General features: G+C 32.8%; 2 protein-coding genes across 2 annotated transcripts; both read right to left on the reverse strand.

Annotated features, from left to right (window-relative positions):
• Positions 1-4,279: 4,279 nt before the first annotated feature.
• Positions 4,280-7,170, reverse strand: LOC128166559 (uncharacterized). The gene is made up of 3 exons (XM_052831821.1): positions 6,586-7,170; positions 6,238-6,408; positions 4,280-4,559 (listed from the first exon to the last, which is right to left on the reverse strand). The coding sequence occupies exons 1-3, from the start codon at positions 6,677-6,679 to the stop codon at positions 4,324-4,326; spliced, it is 501 nt and encodes a 166-aa protein (XP_052687781.1). The 5' UTR covers positions 6,680-7,170; the 3' UTR covers positions 4,280-4,323.
• Positions 7,171-9,927: 2,757 nt separating this feature from the next.
• LOC128168067 (nitric oxide synthase-interacting protein-like) lies at positions 9,928-16,169 on the reverse strand. Its single transcript, XM_052834164.1, has 10 exons — positions 16,120-16,169; positions 15,570-15,704; positions 15,003-15,055; positions 14,592-14,703; positions 14,338-14,431; positions 13,399-13,517; positions 12,594-12,710; positions 11,674-11,744; positions 11,246-11,351; positions 9,928-10,746 (listed from the first exon to the last, which is right to left on the reverse strand). Exons 2-10 carry the CDS (start codon positions 15,690-15,692, stop codon positions 10,675-10,677), a joined length of 867 nt encoding a protein of 288 aa, XP_052690124.1. The 5' UTR covers positions 15,693-15,704; positions 16,120-16,169; the 3' UTR covers positions 9,928-10,674.
• Positions 16,170-17,275: the final 1,106 nt, after the last annotated feature.

Consider the following 17,275-nt stretch of genomic DNA (forward strand, 5'->3'; position numbering starts at 1 on the left):
GTTCTGAGTAACTATTACATGCAAATGATATTTAATCTCCTTAAGATCAGAAAACATATTTTTCATAAGTAGTTAGCTAATTCGATTAGTCGGACGATTGATATAAGTAATCCGAGCAATAGTCAAGTACTCAAATGCAGTTCTAAATCAAGTGGATACTAAAGGCGGTTTGTTACAGATAAACTATATAGAATTCCATGAATGAAATTATATAATTAATACAACCTGACATCATTTAATCAAATTGAATATATATTTAATTCGTATTTCGCGATGTAGGTTTTTAAAGGATTACGTTTACTCAGAATGAAAAAAAATACACTGATGATGATGAAAAACCATTTCTTGTATGTAAACTTTTTAATATTAGTGTACTGCCTAAAATGTTTAAGCGGAAAACTAAATCTGCAAAATTTTTAGCCTAATTCCATATTAAGGTAAAAATATCAAATGTAATGTCAATAATAATTCATTTCATAAATATTTTTGTGTTTAGAACATGTTTTACTCATGACATTGAACTTTATAACGATCAGAATTTGAGAACTCAAATCCTGAGTAAACAACACCATTAAAAAGAACAGTTCATTTTGTTTTGCTGTTTCAATGATACTGTTTGCGATTGTGTTACATCAAACTGTTTTTGGATCATTCCCCGAAATGAAAACCTTTAATTTTTGTCTGAAATATCTGTACACATAAGTTGATAAGTCCATAAAGGATAAGTTGATCTAAATTTATACTGTTGGCTTTATATCAGCTTGAAAGCATATTATTTTGTAAGGCTGTGTTAATCACGTTTTTCTTCCATAAAGGATAAGTTAATAAAAATTTATACTGTTGGCTTTGTTTCAGCTTAAAAGCTTGTCATGTGTTTTATTCTAATGTTGTTTCTTAATACGTAACAAATACAACGAATATGAAAAAAAGAGATAAAAGAAAACCCAACCTAGAGTAACAAGACAGCAAAGACGACAATCTATACGGTTGTGATTTTGAAATGTTTAGTTAATATTTGTTTTCTACTAGCTCGTTTCAATGCTAGAAATAGCTGACATAACTTTAAATCAAATAAATGCCGAACAAACATACAATCTTTAAACAAAAGGATTATCTTTCCTTCAGTTATTTGGGTAAAGTTTTCATATGGTCAAAATTGATATTGATCAGTTCCATGAAAACATATTTTTTCTCCCATAGATTTACGGTAAGATCTTTGTAGCATATCACTGTAATACTAGTAATTTATTTTGCGAGTCCGTTGATCAAAAGAGTTTTCAAGAAAGGCGATGCCTGTGAGTCCAGCCCAAACACAATATCTACTTGTGCCCCCCTAGAGCTAGATTTTAATTTGAAAACAATAATTTTACAATATGACTTGGCCAAAAAAGAGAAAATGTCCAAAATGTTCTTTGTTGTTATGTTGACATTTTTTGACATATGGTTAAAATTAATTCTTTCATTATTGTATATTAAAGTCAACTTGAGCACATAGTTTTATAGACAGAGATGTTATTTTTCCTTATTTGGATAAATAATCTTTTAACTCTATAACAATAAACCGATTTGATCAGAAAAAAAGAAAATCAACAAAAAAAGAAAAATCTTAAACATTGAATGATGTTCTTCCATCATGTAATACACTATTATTTTAAATATAAAAAAAAATCAGCTAAAAAGATTGCCGTGATTATTTTGTTTTCAACAAAATACTTCAAAATGTTATAACAGGTACATATATGAAAAAGAATTTTATACAGAATGAATTTATTTCATCTTAAACGTGATCAGATATTGTATATTGTTTCATTTTATATGAATCGTTTGTATTCTACATTGTTTGGCTTTAGGCAGTTGACTTGGAGATAAGTTAAATATTTATTATTTTTATACCCGCACTTTCTAAAGAAAGTTCGGGTATATTGTTGTTACTCTGTTCCGTCTGTCTGTCACGTTTTACTTTCTCAAACTGCTCTTACATCTTATGAACCAGCAAACTGAACTCTTGGAGTTCGATTTGGGGTATCATGTTGTTTTGTAAAAAGGTTTCAAAAATTCTCTGTTAGTCCTGGGGGTAAAATAATTGGTAAAATATGACGTTTTTACACAAAAAACCTTCTTCCTGGAACTCCTCCTACATTTATAACAGTAGACAAATCATCTTTTGGAATATGTTTTAGGGTATCCTATAGATGCGCAATAAGGTTTCGGATTTTTCAATTTTGTCCTGGGGGTCATTTAATGGCTGAAAAATGACGTTTTTTGGGTTTTTTTAACAAAAAAACTGGTTTCAAAAACGTCATTTTTTTTTACAGTAGCCAAATGATCTTCTAACATATGATTTGGGGTGTCATATTGAGGTGTGATCAGGTTCCAGAATTTTTTTTTCATTAAGGGGATCAGTGGACAACAAAAAATGACGGTTTTTTTGCAAAAAAAGTATGGTTCCCAGAACTCCTCTTACAACTTTTGGAGTAGCTACGTCATCTCTTGGGATATAATTGGGGCTATCCTCTAGATGTGCAATAAGGTTTTAAGAATTTAAATTTCATCCAGGGAGTCAAATATTAGCAGAAAATTGGCGTTTATCACTAAAAAAAAACATAGATCCAAGAGCTCTTCTTCTGATTTAATGGATAGACACATCATATCTTGGGATATGATAGGGACTGTTCTATAGATGTGCAGTGAGGTTTTAAAAATTTAGATTTCATCCAGGGAGTCGAAAAGTAGCAGACAATTGACGTTTATCACTTCAAAAAAACATAGATCCTAGAATTCCTTTTATGATTTAATGGATAGACACATCATATCTTGGGATATGATAGGAACTGTTCCATAGATGTGCATTACGGTTTTGAAAAATTAAATTTAACCCTGAGACCCATTACCTACATACCTTTTAATGCCATTTAAGGATGAAGAATATATATGGTTAAGGGGTGGGGATCTCAACCGTTTTCGAGATATTCGTGCACTTCCTGTTCGAGGGGGGTCACGACCACCCCCGGGGCCCATGACCTACATACCGTTTGATGCCCCTTGACACAAGGAACAAGAATATATATGGTTTCAGGGTGGGGATCTCAACTGTTTTGAAGATATTAAGGGACTTGCTGTTTGAGGGCGTCAGGACCATCCACAGGGCCCATGACCTACATAAAATTTGATGCCCCTTGACATCAGAAACATGAATATCAAACCCTGACTAGTCATCTGAAATTGGAAACATTATATTAGATTAGATTGTACATTTGGTATTGACTTCAAATATTATTCTTGATCATTTAAATCAAAACGTTATGTAGATGGGCATACTTTTGGATAAACCTCGTGTGAGTAACATAAATTTTCTTACTTTGGTAAAACTAATTTAATTTCATTACTACAGTGAAGCATTGCTTGACTGTTATATGATTATTTATTGTGCAATTAATGTATTTGAAAGACGGAAAGCAATTTGATTGAAAATAAAATTTGATCGATTGAAATGCAGATGTCGGAACAATTATCTAATGATGACGGTTTTAGTATCATTCTTAACATTTGCTATTAACTTTTCGTCTGTTTTAGGAAATAATACTTTGAATATATTAATAACCTTCAGCAGCATTTTTAAGATTTTTTTTATTACTGTGACACCTAGGAAGTACATTCATTTGTCCTTCATTCGTTCGCATATTGTTTTTACTTCTTTATTTCTAATATTTGATTTTCGACATGATCAAATAGTTTCAGTCACAATATGACTGTAAATTCACAATATTAACAGAATGTCACAGAGTCAATTTTCGCATGGACGTTCGGATATCGTTTATGACAAATTCGCAAGAATGCTTTTTGGAGGTATTTATCCTTGCAAAAACTCTACAAATCTTTTATGAAAATCATATGTATATCCCGCGGTTTGTCGAGAGCCATTCAATTCACAAATATTCTACACTCACCTTATGATTGATGTTATCTTACATTCCATAAACGGCAAAAAAGGTATTTGAATAAGAATTTCTTGGTTTTTTTTTGTATCAACCATATTGCCTTAATCAAACTTATTTATATGGAGGTGTGATATTAATAAAATAGTGGATTCCCTTGTTTTATCTTTTTATGCCTTTTTTGGTTTGATTTTGACTTTGTTTTGTAAGATTTTCCTCAGACGGCTTTCTTTAAAAGATAAATTATTTTTTTTTACTTTTTGATTTAACCCCCCCCCCCCCCCCCAGAAAATAATAAGTTGTGAAAAATTGATTATAAAGAATTACAAAGACAAATATGTTACAATGTTTAATTTTGTTATCATTCCACAAAGTACTTTTCTAAAAATCAACAGTACTGGGCCTCACATATATACCCCATAATGTTGTTGCTATATGGATAGAGATAGCCCCAAGCTAAGTTTGATTGGAAAATCGCTCCGTACAAAACAAAGGTTCTGGCGGCAACCATTGTGTCTCTCAAAGGCATCGCCCCAAAGGCTTGGTATTTCATAGAATCTCCATCAGCATAAGACCACATTCCGTTCTTGCTAATGCCCCCGAAGAACCAACCATCACCTCTTTCTGCAAGTACGGATTCATAAAGAATTATTACAAGAGTGATAAAAAGGAAGACTGATAGCGAGCGCAGCTCGCCGGCGCGCAGCGCCGGCGAGCGAAGCGAGCTCTAAGAACCAGTGTGCGCGGGAAAAAGAACGAGCTAAACCTACAGTTCATCAAACAAAATTTTTTGTCTACGTCCCATAATGCTCTCTAATGTTTTCACCCGTGGTGCTATGCCAAAAATGGCCGACTTTTAACTCGTAATTTACGGTGTCTTAAGGTTTGAAGACACGGTTTGAGTACCGCATATGCTTTGGCGAGACTCAAGAAATTTGTTACATGCTTCCATACCTTCGTATATCGAGTCGAGATACGTAAACAAAGACGAACAAATCATGGATGACGTCACAGTGCTCTCGCTCTATATTTCCCGCGATAAATTCAGAGGTGGATCAAACATCTGTAATGCGTTTACTAGCTATTTCAGTATAGACTGCGATACTTGCCTCATTGACATATGATTTGTTTGTTGTTTTACATAGAGATTATATAAATAAATACTAGCAAGAGCCATACTTTACTCAATTTTTAAGCTAATTGTGCATGCATGTACAGTAGGCAGGTAAGTATATGAGTAGGCAGGAAATAAACAATAGGACACTTTGAACTAAATAAAAAGGAATAAAGAAAAAAAATAAACAGTTAAAAAATTTATGTAGATATTGCATATAGTCAAACCATTAAATTTAAAGGTGGGAAATTACACACCTACAAGGGGTGTTGCGCTGTATGTATCATAACCATTAAAATTGGTACCTTTGGCATACTCATTGTAGAGCAATACTCTCTCAAAAATTCTTTGACGTTCGGTGATACTTAAATAACACTAGGTTGACAATGATGCAAGGTATGTGTAATTCTTGCTGCGCTCGCCAGAACGGTAGCACCGTAAAACATATTAAAAATTCATAGAAATTTATAAAAACTATTTGACTTTTGTATTTAAGATAATGAAAGCAGTGAGTTTTGATATTTTTCTGTGCAATTCTTTGAAGCATTGACTTTATCTCAAAAATAATTCAGGCAATAAGTACATGTATAATAAGCTTTAGAAAAAAAGCGGAAGATAGTTGAAATTAGATTGAAAATAAGGGTCTTATTAAAAGGTTATCACCACAGTGACGTCATAATGTAGAAATGACGTCAAGAAGGTTGTCCTATTTTGATAAATTAATGTTTTGTTGCAAAATATGTTTTCCGATTGTTTTTCGACTTGAAAAAATCGAGCGCAGGCTTGCTCATGAGCCATTTTAGCATGATGTGTATTTTAATATAAACAAAAACAAAAGCTCATTTCGGTGACGTCATAGAAAAACAATGAATTAGCAATGATGACTAAAAATCAATATTAAAGTGATAGGCATCCTCCATATGATGATTTATGGAGATTTGATTTTTATTTTATACTTTTCAAGAATTGATTAAAATTAGGGGGCAGGTATTTGACCATACCAAATTCCTTCGCAAAAAAATCAATTGTAGTTATGATAAAGTATATTATGTTTATCAAAAGGCTTGTTAAAAAAAAGTCATTTCAATTTGGCAGCACTAGTAATCATTTTCAAGGAAGATGCTAGAAAGCCAATGACAAAACAAAATCTCTGGTAGTAAAAATTATCATAAGTTGATTTTATATTACCACGTAACTCGCACTTCAGCATTTCCTTTATGATTAGGTCTTCAGCTCTTGATTGTATTTTCAAAAGGTCCCATCCATGTCCCATGGTTTGGCAATTTTTTCTAGCCTGCTCCCATGTAATCCTGGTGTTTCCCGGTGGTACAATCTTGTACTTTTCCCCGAATACATAATCTTCAATTATATCAATAAACAGTGTTAAATGTTCATGTTTAAAACAAGGAAAATAATTGCTTTCTATAAATGGATGTAAAAAACACTTTCTCTGAAATGAAATCTTAATCAATATGTATTAGTATAATAGTAACTCATACAGGGTACTAAGCATACATGTGTTAAGTCATAACATACCAAATGAAATTACTGCCACCAAAAGAGCAAATAATCCAAAGAACTTCTGGAAAATGCAAAATTCCAAAATCAATATAAATAATAATAAAAACATAAAACGTTATTGATTTTATTTTCACTTTTCTTGAATTTGACACCAATTGCAAGATGCGTGAACATGATCTGTTAAGAATGTAACCGTAAACTTGCAGAAAAGGTTTAATTTGAATATATTGTCTAACGACCTTAAATCTTATTTTAATAAAATGTTGAACTTACCATTTCAAAAAAAGAAAATACCTATAGCTGTTTAAAAAGGTTTATATACACAGACAGTTCAACAGATGTGAGGAATGATTAAATATGTTTTCAAGCAATGCAACAGATGAAGCAAATTATGATTCATATTCAATAGACTGTTATTAATCAAATACGTTATTGTTTGTTGACAATGTTTATTTTATCCCAATTGAGAGATAATGCCAAGCATGTATATATATTTTGTATTTAAAAATTTCAGATCCAATGCTCAAAAGAAACACCTTCCGAAAAGTATTTACTTTAGTAATAAGGAATCATTTTTTGAGTAGTACATGTATGAGATGATAATTTTGGTCGGGGCGTGGTCAAATCCAATAAGCCCGAAGAGCTTTATAATATATTTGATTTCTGCTTTTATCATTGTTTACATAATCACGTACATTAAATAATCACACAATACACGCACGTAGCATTGTTTTTTAAAGTAGGGGCGCGTCCTAAAAACCTTGACAAGCAAAAAAAAAAAAAAAAAATTATACGGGGGGGGGGGGGGGGGGATGACATGAGTATGCGTTTACCTAATTATAACGTCATTTTCATCAGCTTCCTTACATATATGTATAGTTCTTAAATGCACTGCACATAATATTTATTACTAATTTACATAATATACTTCTTAAGGAAAAACTGGACTGTTAATTACAATAGTATGCCGTTAACTATTGCTTGAACATGATCTTAATTTAGATCAAAGTAGTGATTAAATACCACGCAAAAAAAGAACGCAAAAAATGATTTAAAAGGAAACATTTACAATCCTACAAGGTATAAAATGAATCATTAAAACATAATTTTGTCCCTGTTATCACAAATGTTTCCACAACTGGAATTTACTTGATTTAACTGGATTCCGGTATGAACAAAAATATACAACTTGCATTTTTACAAACAGGAATAGAATAAACTGTGTTCAAGATATTCCTAAGTAAAGGTCATTTTTGTGCCATCTGCTTTGCGTATATTTTAAAGACAAAGACATATATTTACATTCTACTGTGTTTTTCCATTAAATTCCGTGATGTTTAAATGCCTCTAAATGCAACACCTATTCACTGCGTATGAATTTACGAGTAATTTACATAAGTAGTTCTCAAACAGTGATTTCTATGTTATCGGTTAAAAAATGTATTTCATGAATGCTGTCAAAACACCATGTTTTATAATTATTCAACAAAAAGTTGACTTTATTGTTAAAAGCAACAGTTTAAGAATTATTTATCATGGATTATATTTTCATGCTCGTCGATCTCATCTCAACAGTCTATGTGAAAACCAGTTTAAACCGGTTTTAAAAAACAGCTGTTCTTGCTGTTACTTATTCACTCCCTCCGTGATCTGCACTTTATATCGATTTATTTAAGTAAACATTGATTTCTTCAGTAAGGGAATGTAAATATAAGCATTGAATGATTTATTTTTGACGTCGTCGTGTCAATAACTGCCGCCAGGTGAGCAGACAAATTATCATAACGCGCTAACGCGCGTTATTCAATTTGTCTGCTCACCTGACGGCAGTTATTGACACGACGACGTCAAAAATAAATCATTCAATGCTATAGTAAGGTTATAAATTGTTTGCTCCACGTTCGTAAAAGCATTAAGATGTCGGGAATTAATGTGAATTTTTAATCAAAACATACTTTATATATATCATCTAGGTGAGATGGAACGTTACATAAAAAAAGTTTTGTATCAATTTATCAATAAAAGGACGTTCCGTTCAATATCTTTTGTGAGCCATACGCAAACAATTAAGGATATTATCAAATATATATTTTGATTTTTAATACTTAGTGTATATTTTTAATATTATAAAGGGTTTATTCCATTAAATTTTCATGTCATTACAATGAAATACATAAAAGCTTTTAATCGGCGTGAACTCCAGAAAAATTTAAACGTTATGTATTTATTGACCCTTGTCCAATCAATCGTAGAAAGTAGAGTTGAGACCTAACCGCTCGTGACTGGATTTTGAGAGAGATTGGGTTGATGGAGTATTTATAGATGACACAGATAAGCAAACTATCTATCAATAGTTATAATATGACAAATCAAGGTCGATCAATTAAATCTATGGAAAATTAGGTTCAGAATGGTTTTAACTGACTAAGAAAACTATGAAGAAAGTGTGACACTTTAAACTAACGTGTGCACTAGCAAAAGTTAAAGCCTATGTTCAATTTCAGGGAGACTCGGCATACTTTGTTTCCAATGCTACCGGTAATCTTGTTATGAAAAGCAGGGTTTTTTTTTAAATTCGTACAATTTTAGGTGTTTGGCATTACTTTATCCCAGTATCTAGACAGCGTTGCTCCCGGTGAAAGAACTTTCTAAACACTTCAAATTTACATTTGGCACACCTTCATATTTTTATATTTACACTGTACCAAGCATAATTTCCTCTATTTCTTACGGAAACTTATAGTTAATTCATAGCACTATAGAAACAGCCAGACTGAAATCTACACGTCCCATTTATCGATTGGTCGAAATCTACAGCGGCTGAAAGTGACAGGACTGAAATTGACACGCCCTGTATATCGATTGGTCTGAACCTACAGCGACCTTAGTAAAATCCCGGACTTGCACGAAATAATCATGACGATGCCAGACTCAAAGTCTCACAGGAGACGATTTGGCCGTTTCTTTTAGCTAACGTACTTTTGTACATAAACAGTAAATTAGTGAATTTTACTAACTTTTCATAATCAGTTTATTAATTAGTTAAAGAAAGATGTTAATATAAACAATAAAATGCTTTCTTTGATGATTCATGCGGGTTATGAAGGTAGCGATCATTGCAGGAAAAATTTACATAACCCGCTAACGCGGAAGCATTTTATTGTTTAAATATATGTACTTTCGTTTGAAATATTGACTATAACTTTTTTTCCTTTCACAATTTCTGGGTAGTAAGTGGAGGAGTCAGGTACTGAATTTGAATCCACTTGCAGTTGGGCTTTTAATTTACCAACAGCCTGTACATTCTCATATTGCTGTCTCAGATTCAATATACCAGAGAATGTATTAATGTCATGATCAAAATTTGCGATTTTTTCATGAATTTTATTTCCATAAATCATTTACAAAATATAAATAACTGTTTTGCGTGATAATACAGGTATTTGAATTATCCTTATTCTATGTACTCTCTTCTGCCAGTCTTACCACATTGCATGAAAATGAGAATTTTTAATAAAAATGTAATTAATATGATACCAGATTTAAGACGGCTTGATGGTCATGGCCGTATTTAGGCGTAAAAATCTCCCTTAAAAGATGAACTCTTCACAAAAATAAAGGAAAATATCTAAATTTATAAAGCTTTATAAATGATATCTTAAAATTTTAGGTAGATCTGATGGTTAATTAGTTGACCTTTCAGCCTCCTTAAAATACATATATCTACAAGCTTGTCCAAGCAGTCTTCTCTATGTACATGGTAAAAGAATTATCCAATAAAAAATGTACAGCTTTAATCATGACATGTTAAAAAACCAAGTTACAGGTATATGGGTGAAACACAGAGATTTTCTGATCTTCTACAATATTTAATATCTGAATTCAATATCTGTGCCGCAATTTAACTTTATCTTATCAGACTGTTCGATATCTTTACTAAACAGGATAAAAAACACCATCGTGAAAAGAGAGCAACAGAAAAGAAATAACTCTTCATGTGTATACACATCCAAAACAAACAAACAGAAGGGCTCTAGTCTTGTTTTCTGTCTTGACAAAATTGCTGGATGACATCACAGTTTCACTTTTGAGTTTCACACTAGTTTAAGCCATAATGGCTGCACCCTCTTTTTTCACCTCCAAGCGATTCCCTGATCCAGAAAAACCAGATGCTCCCTGAAAATAGAAAACAAATACATGTATTCTTCATGTTGGACCTAGTTTGATCTATCAGGTCTGTGCTAAGTTGGAAACATATACACTGTCCTCTAGTAATAGGAGATAACTCCTGTGGATGAATACATTTGATTATTAAATGGTAGCAACTAAGTAGCAATGACAATGGCAGAAAATTTCAGCGGAATACACAGGTACTAGTACTTCAAACAATTAGGAAGTCAGAGTCTTACATATTTCAGACGGAAAATTTCAAAAGGCATGTTCAGCCTAAACAAAATTTAATTTTTACTAAATGTTTTAAGGAAACCATAAAAATTTCACCGATTACTGATGTCAAAAAACTTCTTGTGTCAAATTCCAAATCAAATGAGATCATAATATTCTATAAATTTGCAATTGCAATTTTTGAATTTTTAAAAATAAAAACTCTATGTAATTGTACATGTATGAACATGTACTATGTAGAGAGAAAGACAAAAAATCATGTTAACTTTACCTTCAGTGGGATGATGTCAGATTCCTTCATAGGTTTGCTGTTTATTGGATCAAGCATGTCTTTCTTCAAAAGTTTTTCCACACAATCCAGGGTAACCACACTCCCTCTGTTCATTAAAAAGACATAGTGTAGAGAGAGAGAGAGAGAGAGAGAGAGGAGAGAGAGAGAGAGAGAGAGAGAGGAGAGAGAGGAGAGAGAGAGGAGAGAGAGAGAGAGAGAGAGAGAGAGAAAGAGAGATGGAATCTGTATTGCTTTATAAATAATAACTTATGATTCATTAAATGAAAAGAGTTAGAATTATATAGCATAATGATTGCTTAATTAATACTTTTTTTCTCCAATTCAGTTTTATTTAAAACTTAATGAGTGTTATCATCATAGAAGCTGAGCTATTTTTTCCTTGTGACTATTTCAAAAAGTTGCCTTACGATGTCTTCAACACTGCACAAGGTACTGAGTTTCCCAATACATCATTTGTTACAGCACAGACATATCTTGCCTTGAAAAAAAAGGATCAATATTTCATGCTAGAAATTGGAAATCATTAGATTATTCTAACATTAATAAAAATTATTTTCTTGGTTGGGTTTACAGGTGTCAGGATTGCGGGCATTGCAAGTTCCATAACTCACATAAAGCATTTATTGTTTCGATATGGTTACATCTTTCATTTATAAATCATTCCCACTGAAATTAAATAAAACAACTCTAAATATAATAATACATGTATTCATTGACAGACCCATTTATTAGGTAACAACTTAAGTCTAGTGCTAATGTGACAAATTAAAATGTTATGAAACTGGGCTTTTCCATTTTCATTGGCCAACATAATATGGAAACATGTAGGCATTTGCACAGACTTTTACATGTGGTCTAAACTGACTAATATCAGTTTTTGATTATCACTTCCTTCATTTTATCAAAGGATTTTGTACCTGTTTCAGAAATCTGCCTACAAGAGCTATGGTTTGCTTCCTAACTTGGTCATATCATGCAGCTAGAGCTGGCTTATTGATTTCAGCAGGGTACATCAACCCCCATCAGCTATCAACTTTCATAGTTTACATCATATATGCATAATAAACAACCTGGTTTCTTAAGAAACTTAGGAAAAACTAACCATCAGGTATAAATAAATAAATGTATACATACATTCATGAAATAATGAATTACCGGCTTTCAGCCGATATTGCCTCTGTTTCTGGAATTTCATACTTATTTATGTATTTGTCTCAGAGCAACAAAAAAATTGATGTATTTTTAAAATATGAGGTCTTTAATTGATACTCTAGTTTTGTGGGGACTCAGGGGATAAAAATGAGTATAACAGTTACTGCAGTGTTACCTGTTTGGCTATTAATGAAGTCTTCTCATCCCTATCCTTTATTGGTGTAAAATGGACAGGAAAGAGGTCTTTGAGTTTGATTGGCTTCCCACTCATGGGGCATCTGACTTTTTCATCCTTGAAAGATTCACAAGATTAACTAGAGCAATGATTAAGGACTTTAAGAAACTGTGTGTTATTTGAAACACTTTAAAAAAAATCATTTTAAAAAATTGTTTGAAAATCATTTCAATACCTGAATGAATTTTTTTTTCATTTTTAGCCAAAAGAGCACAATAATGTCTTAAGGTGGCTCACTACACCATGAAATATTTTCTCAAATCAGCAGAAAATTACTTGATTATGATAGATATCATTATGGATAAGAAGTATCAAAGTCTAATATGCAAAAAAATGTGCAATTTTGGATGAAAAATTACATTTTCAAAAATTTAATTCAGTTAACATGAACAAAAGCTCTAGGCAGATTCGAACTAATGATCTGCGTTTCAGAAGCCCAATACTTTATCCATTGAGCTACGATGATATTCATCTGAATCGATTGATACAAACAGTTTAAGAAAACATTTAAACGGCCATCTTGTGATGTAGTGTCTTAAAAAGTATAAGTCTCAGTGTAGTGAAGTACCTTAATAACATTTTAAATCAGTTAAGAATTCTTGTTACAACTTTTTTTTAATTGCACTTTAATAAAGAAACACTGCCAAAAATGTTTAGTTTTTTAAAATCTACATAAAATTAAAAAAAAACAACAAATTATCATTTTGTTCACACTATGCATGTATCAATAATAAACCAGCATTACTGGTTTATCCATTTTTGTAGCATTAGCTGCTGGTGTCATAGAGGGGACCCAGAAACTTGGTAAGTCTTTGTTTTTGCCTTCCTGCATGTTACTGACACTGGATGTTGATGGTCTGTCAGCTAAAAAAAGGAAAAAAAATATACCAGGTACATCCTTAATCCATATCTAACTGACTTAGTCACCATAACAGGCCATTAGATCATCCGATACATCAGTGTAATGCTTACACATAACTATAAGAAGATAGGGATTGATCAATGCATGTGAAAAACATAAACATGTACCACTAAAGGTAGATACAATATTATATCGTTAAAATGACAGGACCCGATTTAAATCATAAGGACCCGGTTTAATGATAGAATTCATCCCACATACTCGCTTCACAGCAAATGAAAAAAATATCGCATTGTATATCGCCTAAATTTTCATATGATTTGTCTCAAATACAAGTACCTACAATTTATCTTTTATAATCCCACTTTACCACATTAATTGTTTTTGCAACAAAATCACTGACACTTTTAACATCATATTTGAAAATTTGCTTTTTATGGTTGCCATGTTAATGATAAAATCCGAGAGATTCTGAGTGTAATTTTCGACAAAGTGACAGGTAAATTCAAACATGTATATTAACAAAAGGCCTTGGTACCATCTATAAAATGGATTTTTTGTGGACTTAACTATATATGCATGTTCAAAATGGTTTGTAATGTATAAAAATGTGTTTTTTCCCCTGAAGATTATTTTAAACAGACTCAAAATCGATATGAAGCAGTGGCTGTTACATTGCAAGTATATGGGACAAATTCTTATTGTGACCGAGCGTAGCCTGGTCACAGTAAGACTATTCTTTCTACACTTAAGGAAGCATTTGGAAATTGATGCAAGGATGGGGCCATCCACTTCCTGGTGATTTCAATTAAGAACACATACCTGTCTGTTTGGTGATAGGGGCTTGGGAATTAGCCTTCATAAATTCTTGTTTCTTTGATTCATTCTCAGCTTTTGCTAATTCTGCAAGTTCTTCCTATTCAAAAATCATTTTACCAAATTGTAAAATTCCTTTTTAATCAAGACAATCAGAAATGAAAATAAATGAATAATATTTATTTTAGATATCCATTGTGAACTACATGCATGTATGATACATATTACATTGCTTTTCGTTTAATATTACAAGATCTAACCTTTTCTCTGTTTTTCTGCTTTTCGTATTCTTTCTGTTTACGGGCTAGTTCTTTCTTCTGCTTAATAATGTATTCAAGAATTGCCTCTTTGTCAAACAAGTATCCATCTTGACTACAAAAAAAATTTCTTAAATGCATTTCAAATTTTCTTTCTCTATGACAAGTTACCCAAAAATAACTCTACTGGGGTAATCTTTTAAGTTTCAAAACAAAAAGAAAGCATTAATAAACAAAATAAAACAAAAGCAAAACAAACTCATTGCATTATATCAATCAAAACAATTATAAGTTCTTTAGATGTTCTTATATCTTCCCAAAAATCATGAATTAACAATATCATGTACCTCATTAGTTATTTGGTGTAAAAAGAAATGTAACAGACTGGCTGATCAATTAAATAAGTACACTTACGTTACAACTGGGTTTCTACAGGGTTGTAAAGTCAGGTTACAGCAGTCAAAATCCTATCAACATTAACAGATTCTTTTCTAATTTACCCAAAGATTCAACAAATTACATGTTCATGTAAATATATGAAATAAATAAATTGCTTATGATAAAAATACCCTTTCATAGTAACTAAGGTACCCTCTTTTGCAGGGCAAATTCATTTAGTTTGGCAAAGTTAATGTAGGTAGATACATATGTAGTTCAATGATGTAAAATAAACAATAGATGTTACATCATATTTCACCAAACTTTGTCAGTTTGCATTTCGAAAGAGAGGCACCACAGTATCACAGAGAGGACTATTAGTAAATTTAAGAAAATAAACATCAGAAATCAATTTTTAACAATATTATAACAAAATCCTATATCTAGATTAACAAAAAAAATATATGTAAATGGTGATAATAAGATCACATAAACTGAATAAAATTACATTAAATCAATAAATCAGCATACATTGTGCTTTTCATTTTTTATCATTGTTTATCAACTGACCTAACGAAGAAATTATGTCACAGAGTCACACACCTTTATTGAGTCTTTTCCAAGCCGAGACTTTTTTGATCCATATCCAGATTGATTTGTGTCTTTTTGACGTTCATGGTAGGAGTATACTGTTCCGGCAGTGCAATTTCTGGAGTGACGGGTCATTATAGATTCCTACTAAATAAAATTACGTAAATATCACTATGTTTTGGGTTTTTTTAAATGCCCGTCCTAAAAACAAACAAAGCTGTTAAGCAACACAATCCATGACCATGGATGCACATGTACTGCTATACTAAACAAGACAGAAATGATTTGGGGGAAAAGCTGTACATATTTTGGGGCATAAATTTATGAATTTAGATAAACAGTCATAGTGAGGGTAAAAGTAATTTCGTCTGTTCGTTTGTTTTCCAGTTCCTCTAAAGAAAAATGTTCACATGCCTCTGAATAGGATATACAACTCTTGCGTCGTTTATTCTATTAAAAATCTGTAGTCTAAGTTATCTAAGTATTACTGCTTTGTTACCAAACTCTCTTCTTTTCACATATCATTCAACGATACAAAATCTGATCTTACAGTAAAACTTACTGTCTTATTTCTTCGAAGCTTTTTAACACCGGAAATAATTTTCGAACTCTACAAAGAGTTCAATTTTTTACGGGCAACCTACAAAATTCCGAAAAAATATTTTTTTCCGTGTGAACTTAATCTTTGAAACGTTAATCCTTTATACAGGTGTCATAACAGGCTGGAAGGGGTTCCTGTCTCTGGACCAGTAGAGGGGGTTGTTGTATCTTCCGTCACCTTCCACGGGAATTGGAGTTTGTCTTGGGAACCCATGGCTCTCCAGAACATCTTTCAGGTGAGTTCTTTCCCTTTTCAGGTCTTCTCTGACCATGTCAACAATTCGGGGTCCTACCTTGTTTGCATTATACTGCAAACCACTATAGGATGGGGCTGGGCAGTTGAGGGCCATGAAGACTTCCTGGAGTGTAGTCCCCATAATGGGGTTGTCCAACAGGGCTGCCCACAGGCTGATGTTAGGTTTGGCTGCATTAGGTCCTCTCAGTCCAGTTTCTACCTCCTCGAACAGTTTAGTGCCCTCGGTTCGGAATGTGCAGTACATGCACCTCAAAGTCTCTTTCCAGCATACCCCTCTCTGTTGCTCGGCATTGAAATCAAACTGCAGGTTGGTAGGGCAGTTCGGGCTAGCTTGTTGATGTAGATGGAAAGCCTTGTTGAACATTTCGCATGTCTTCCCTGCATGTAGCAGTCTGTATGTATTGTTCTCTGGGCTAGGAGTAGCGGTAGCTTGAGGCTGTTTGCATGTGGTCCTCGGCCGCAGTTGCATGATGGGCTGTTTGGACTGTAGCTGCTCTGCATTGTCTGTTAGGATTCTTTCTCCAGTCTTGCTGATTGCAAAATTTTCATGGCCCCTCACATACTTGGGCTTAGGATCTTTATTTTTCCATCCGCCATGGGGCGGTCCCCTTTTGCGGCCATCTAGGGCTTTGAAAAGACCTCTATTTCTCTGGCTTTTTCCTTTCATTTTTCTGTCTGATTCTTTTAATGTTGCTTTGTTTGCTCTCTCTCTTCACTCAATAAACTACTGATCATGTTTTAAGGCAATTGAGTGCCAACTTCTTAGGAAGTAGCCATGACTAATTTCAATTGCTCTAGCATCTGATGGTCAGCCAGAGCTGGCAGCACCATAGCCAATCGGGCTGTCATGGGTGATGAATGT

This window comes from Crassostrea angulata, chromosome 1, assembly GCF_025612915.1.
Source record: "Crassostrea angulata isolate pt1a10 chromosome 1, ASM2561291v2, whole genome shotgun sequence".
NCBI lineage: Eukaryota > Metazoa > Mollusca > Bivalvia > Ostreida > Ostreidae > Magallana > Magallana angulata.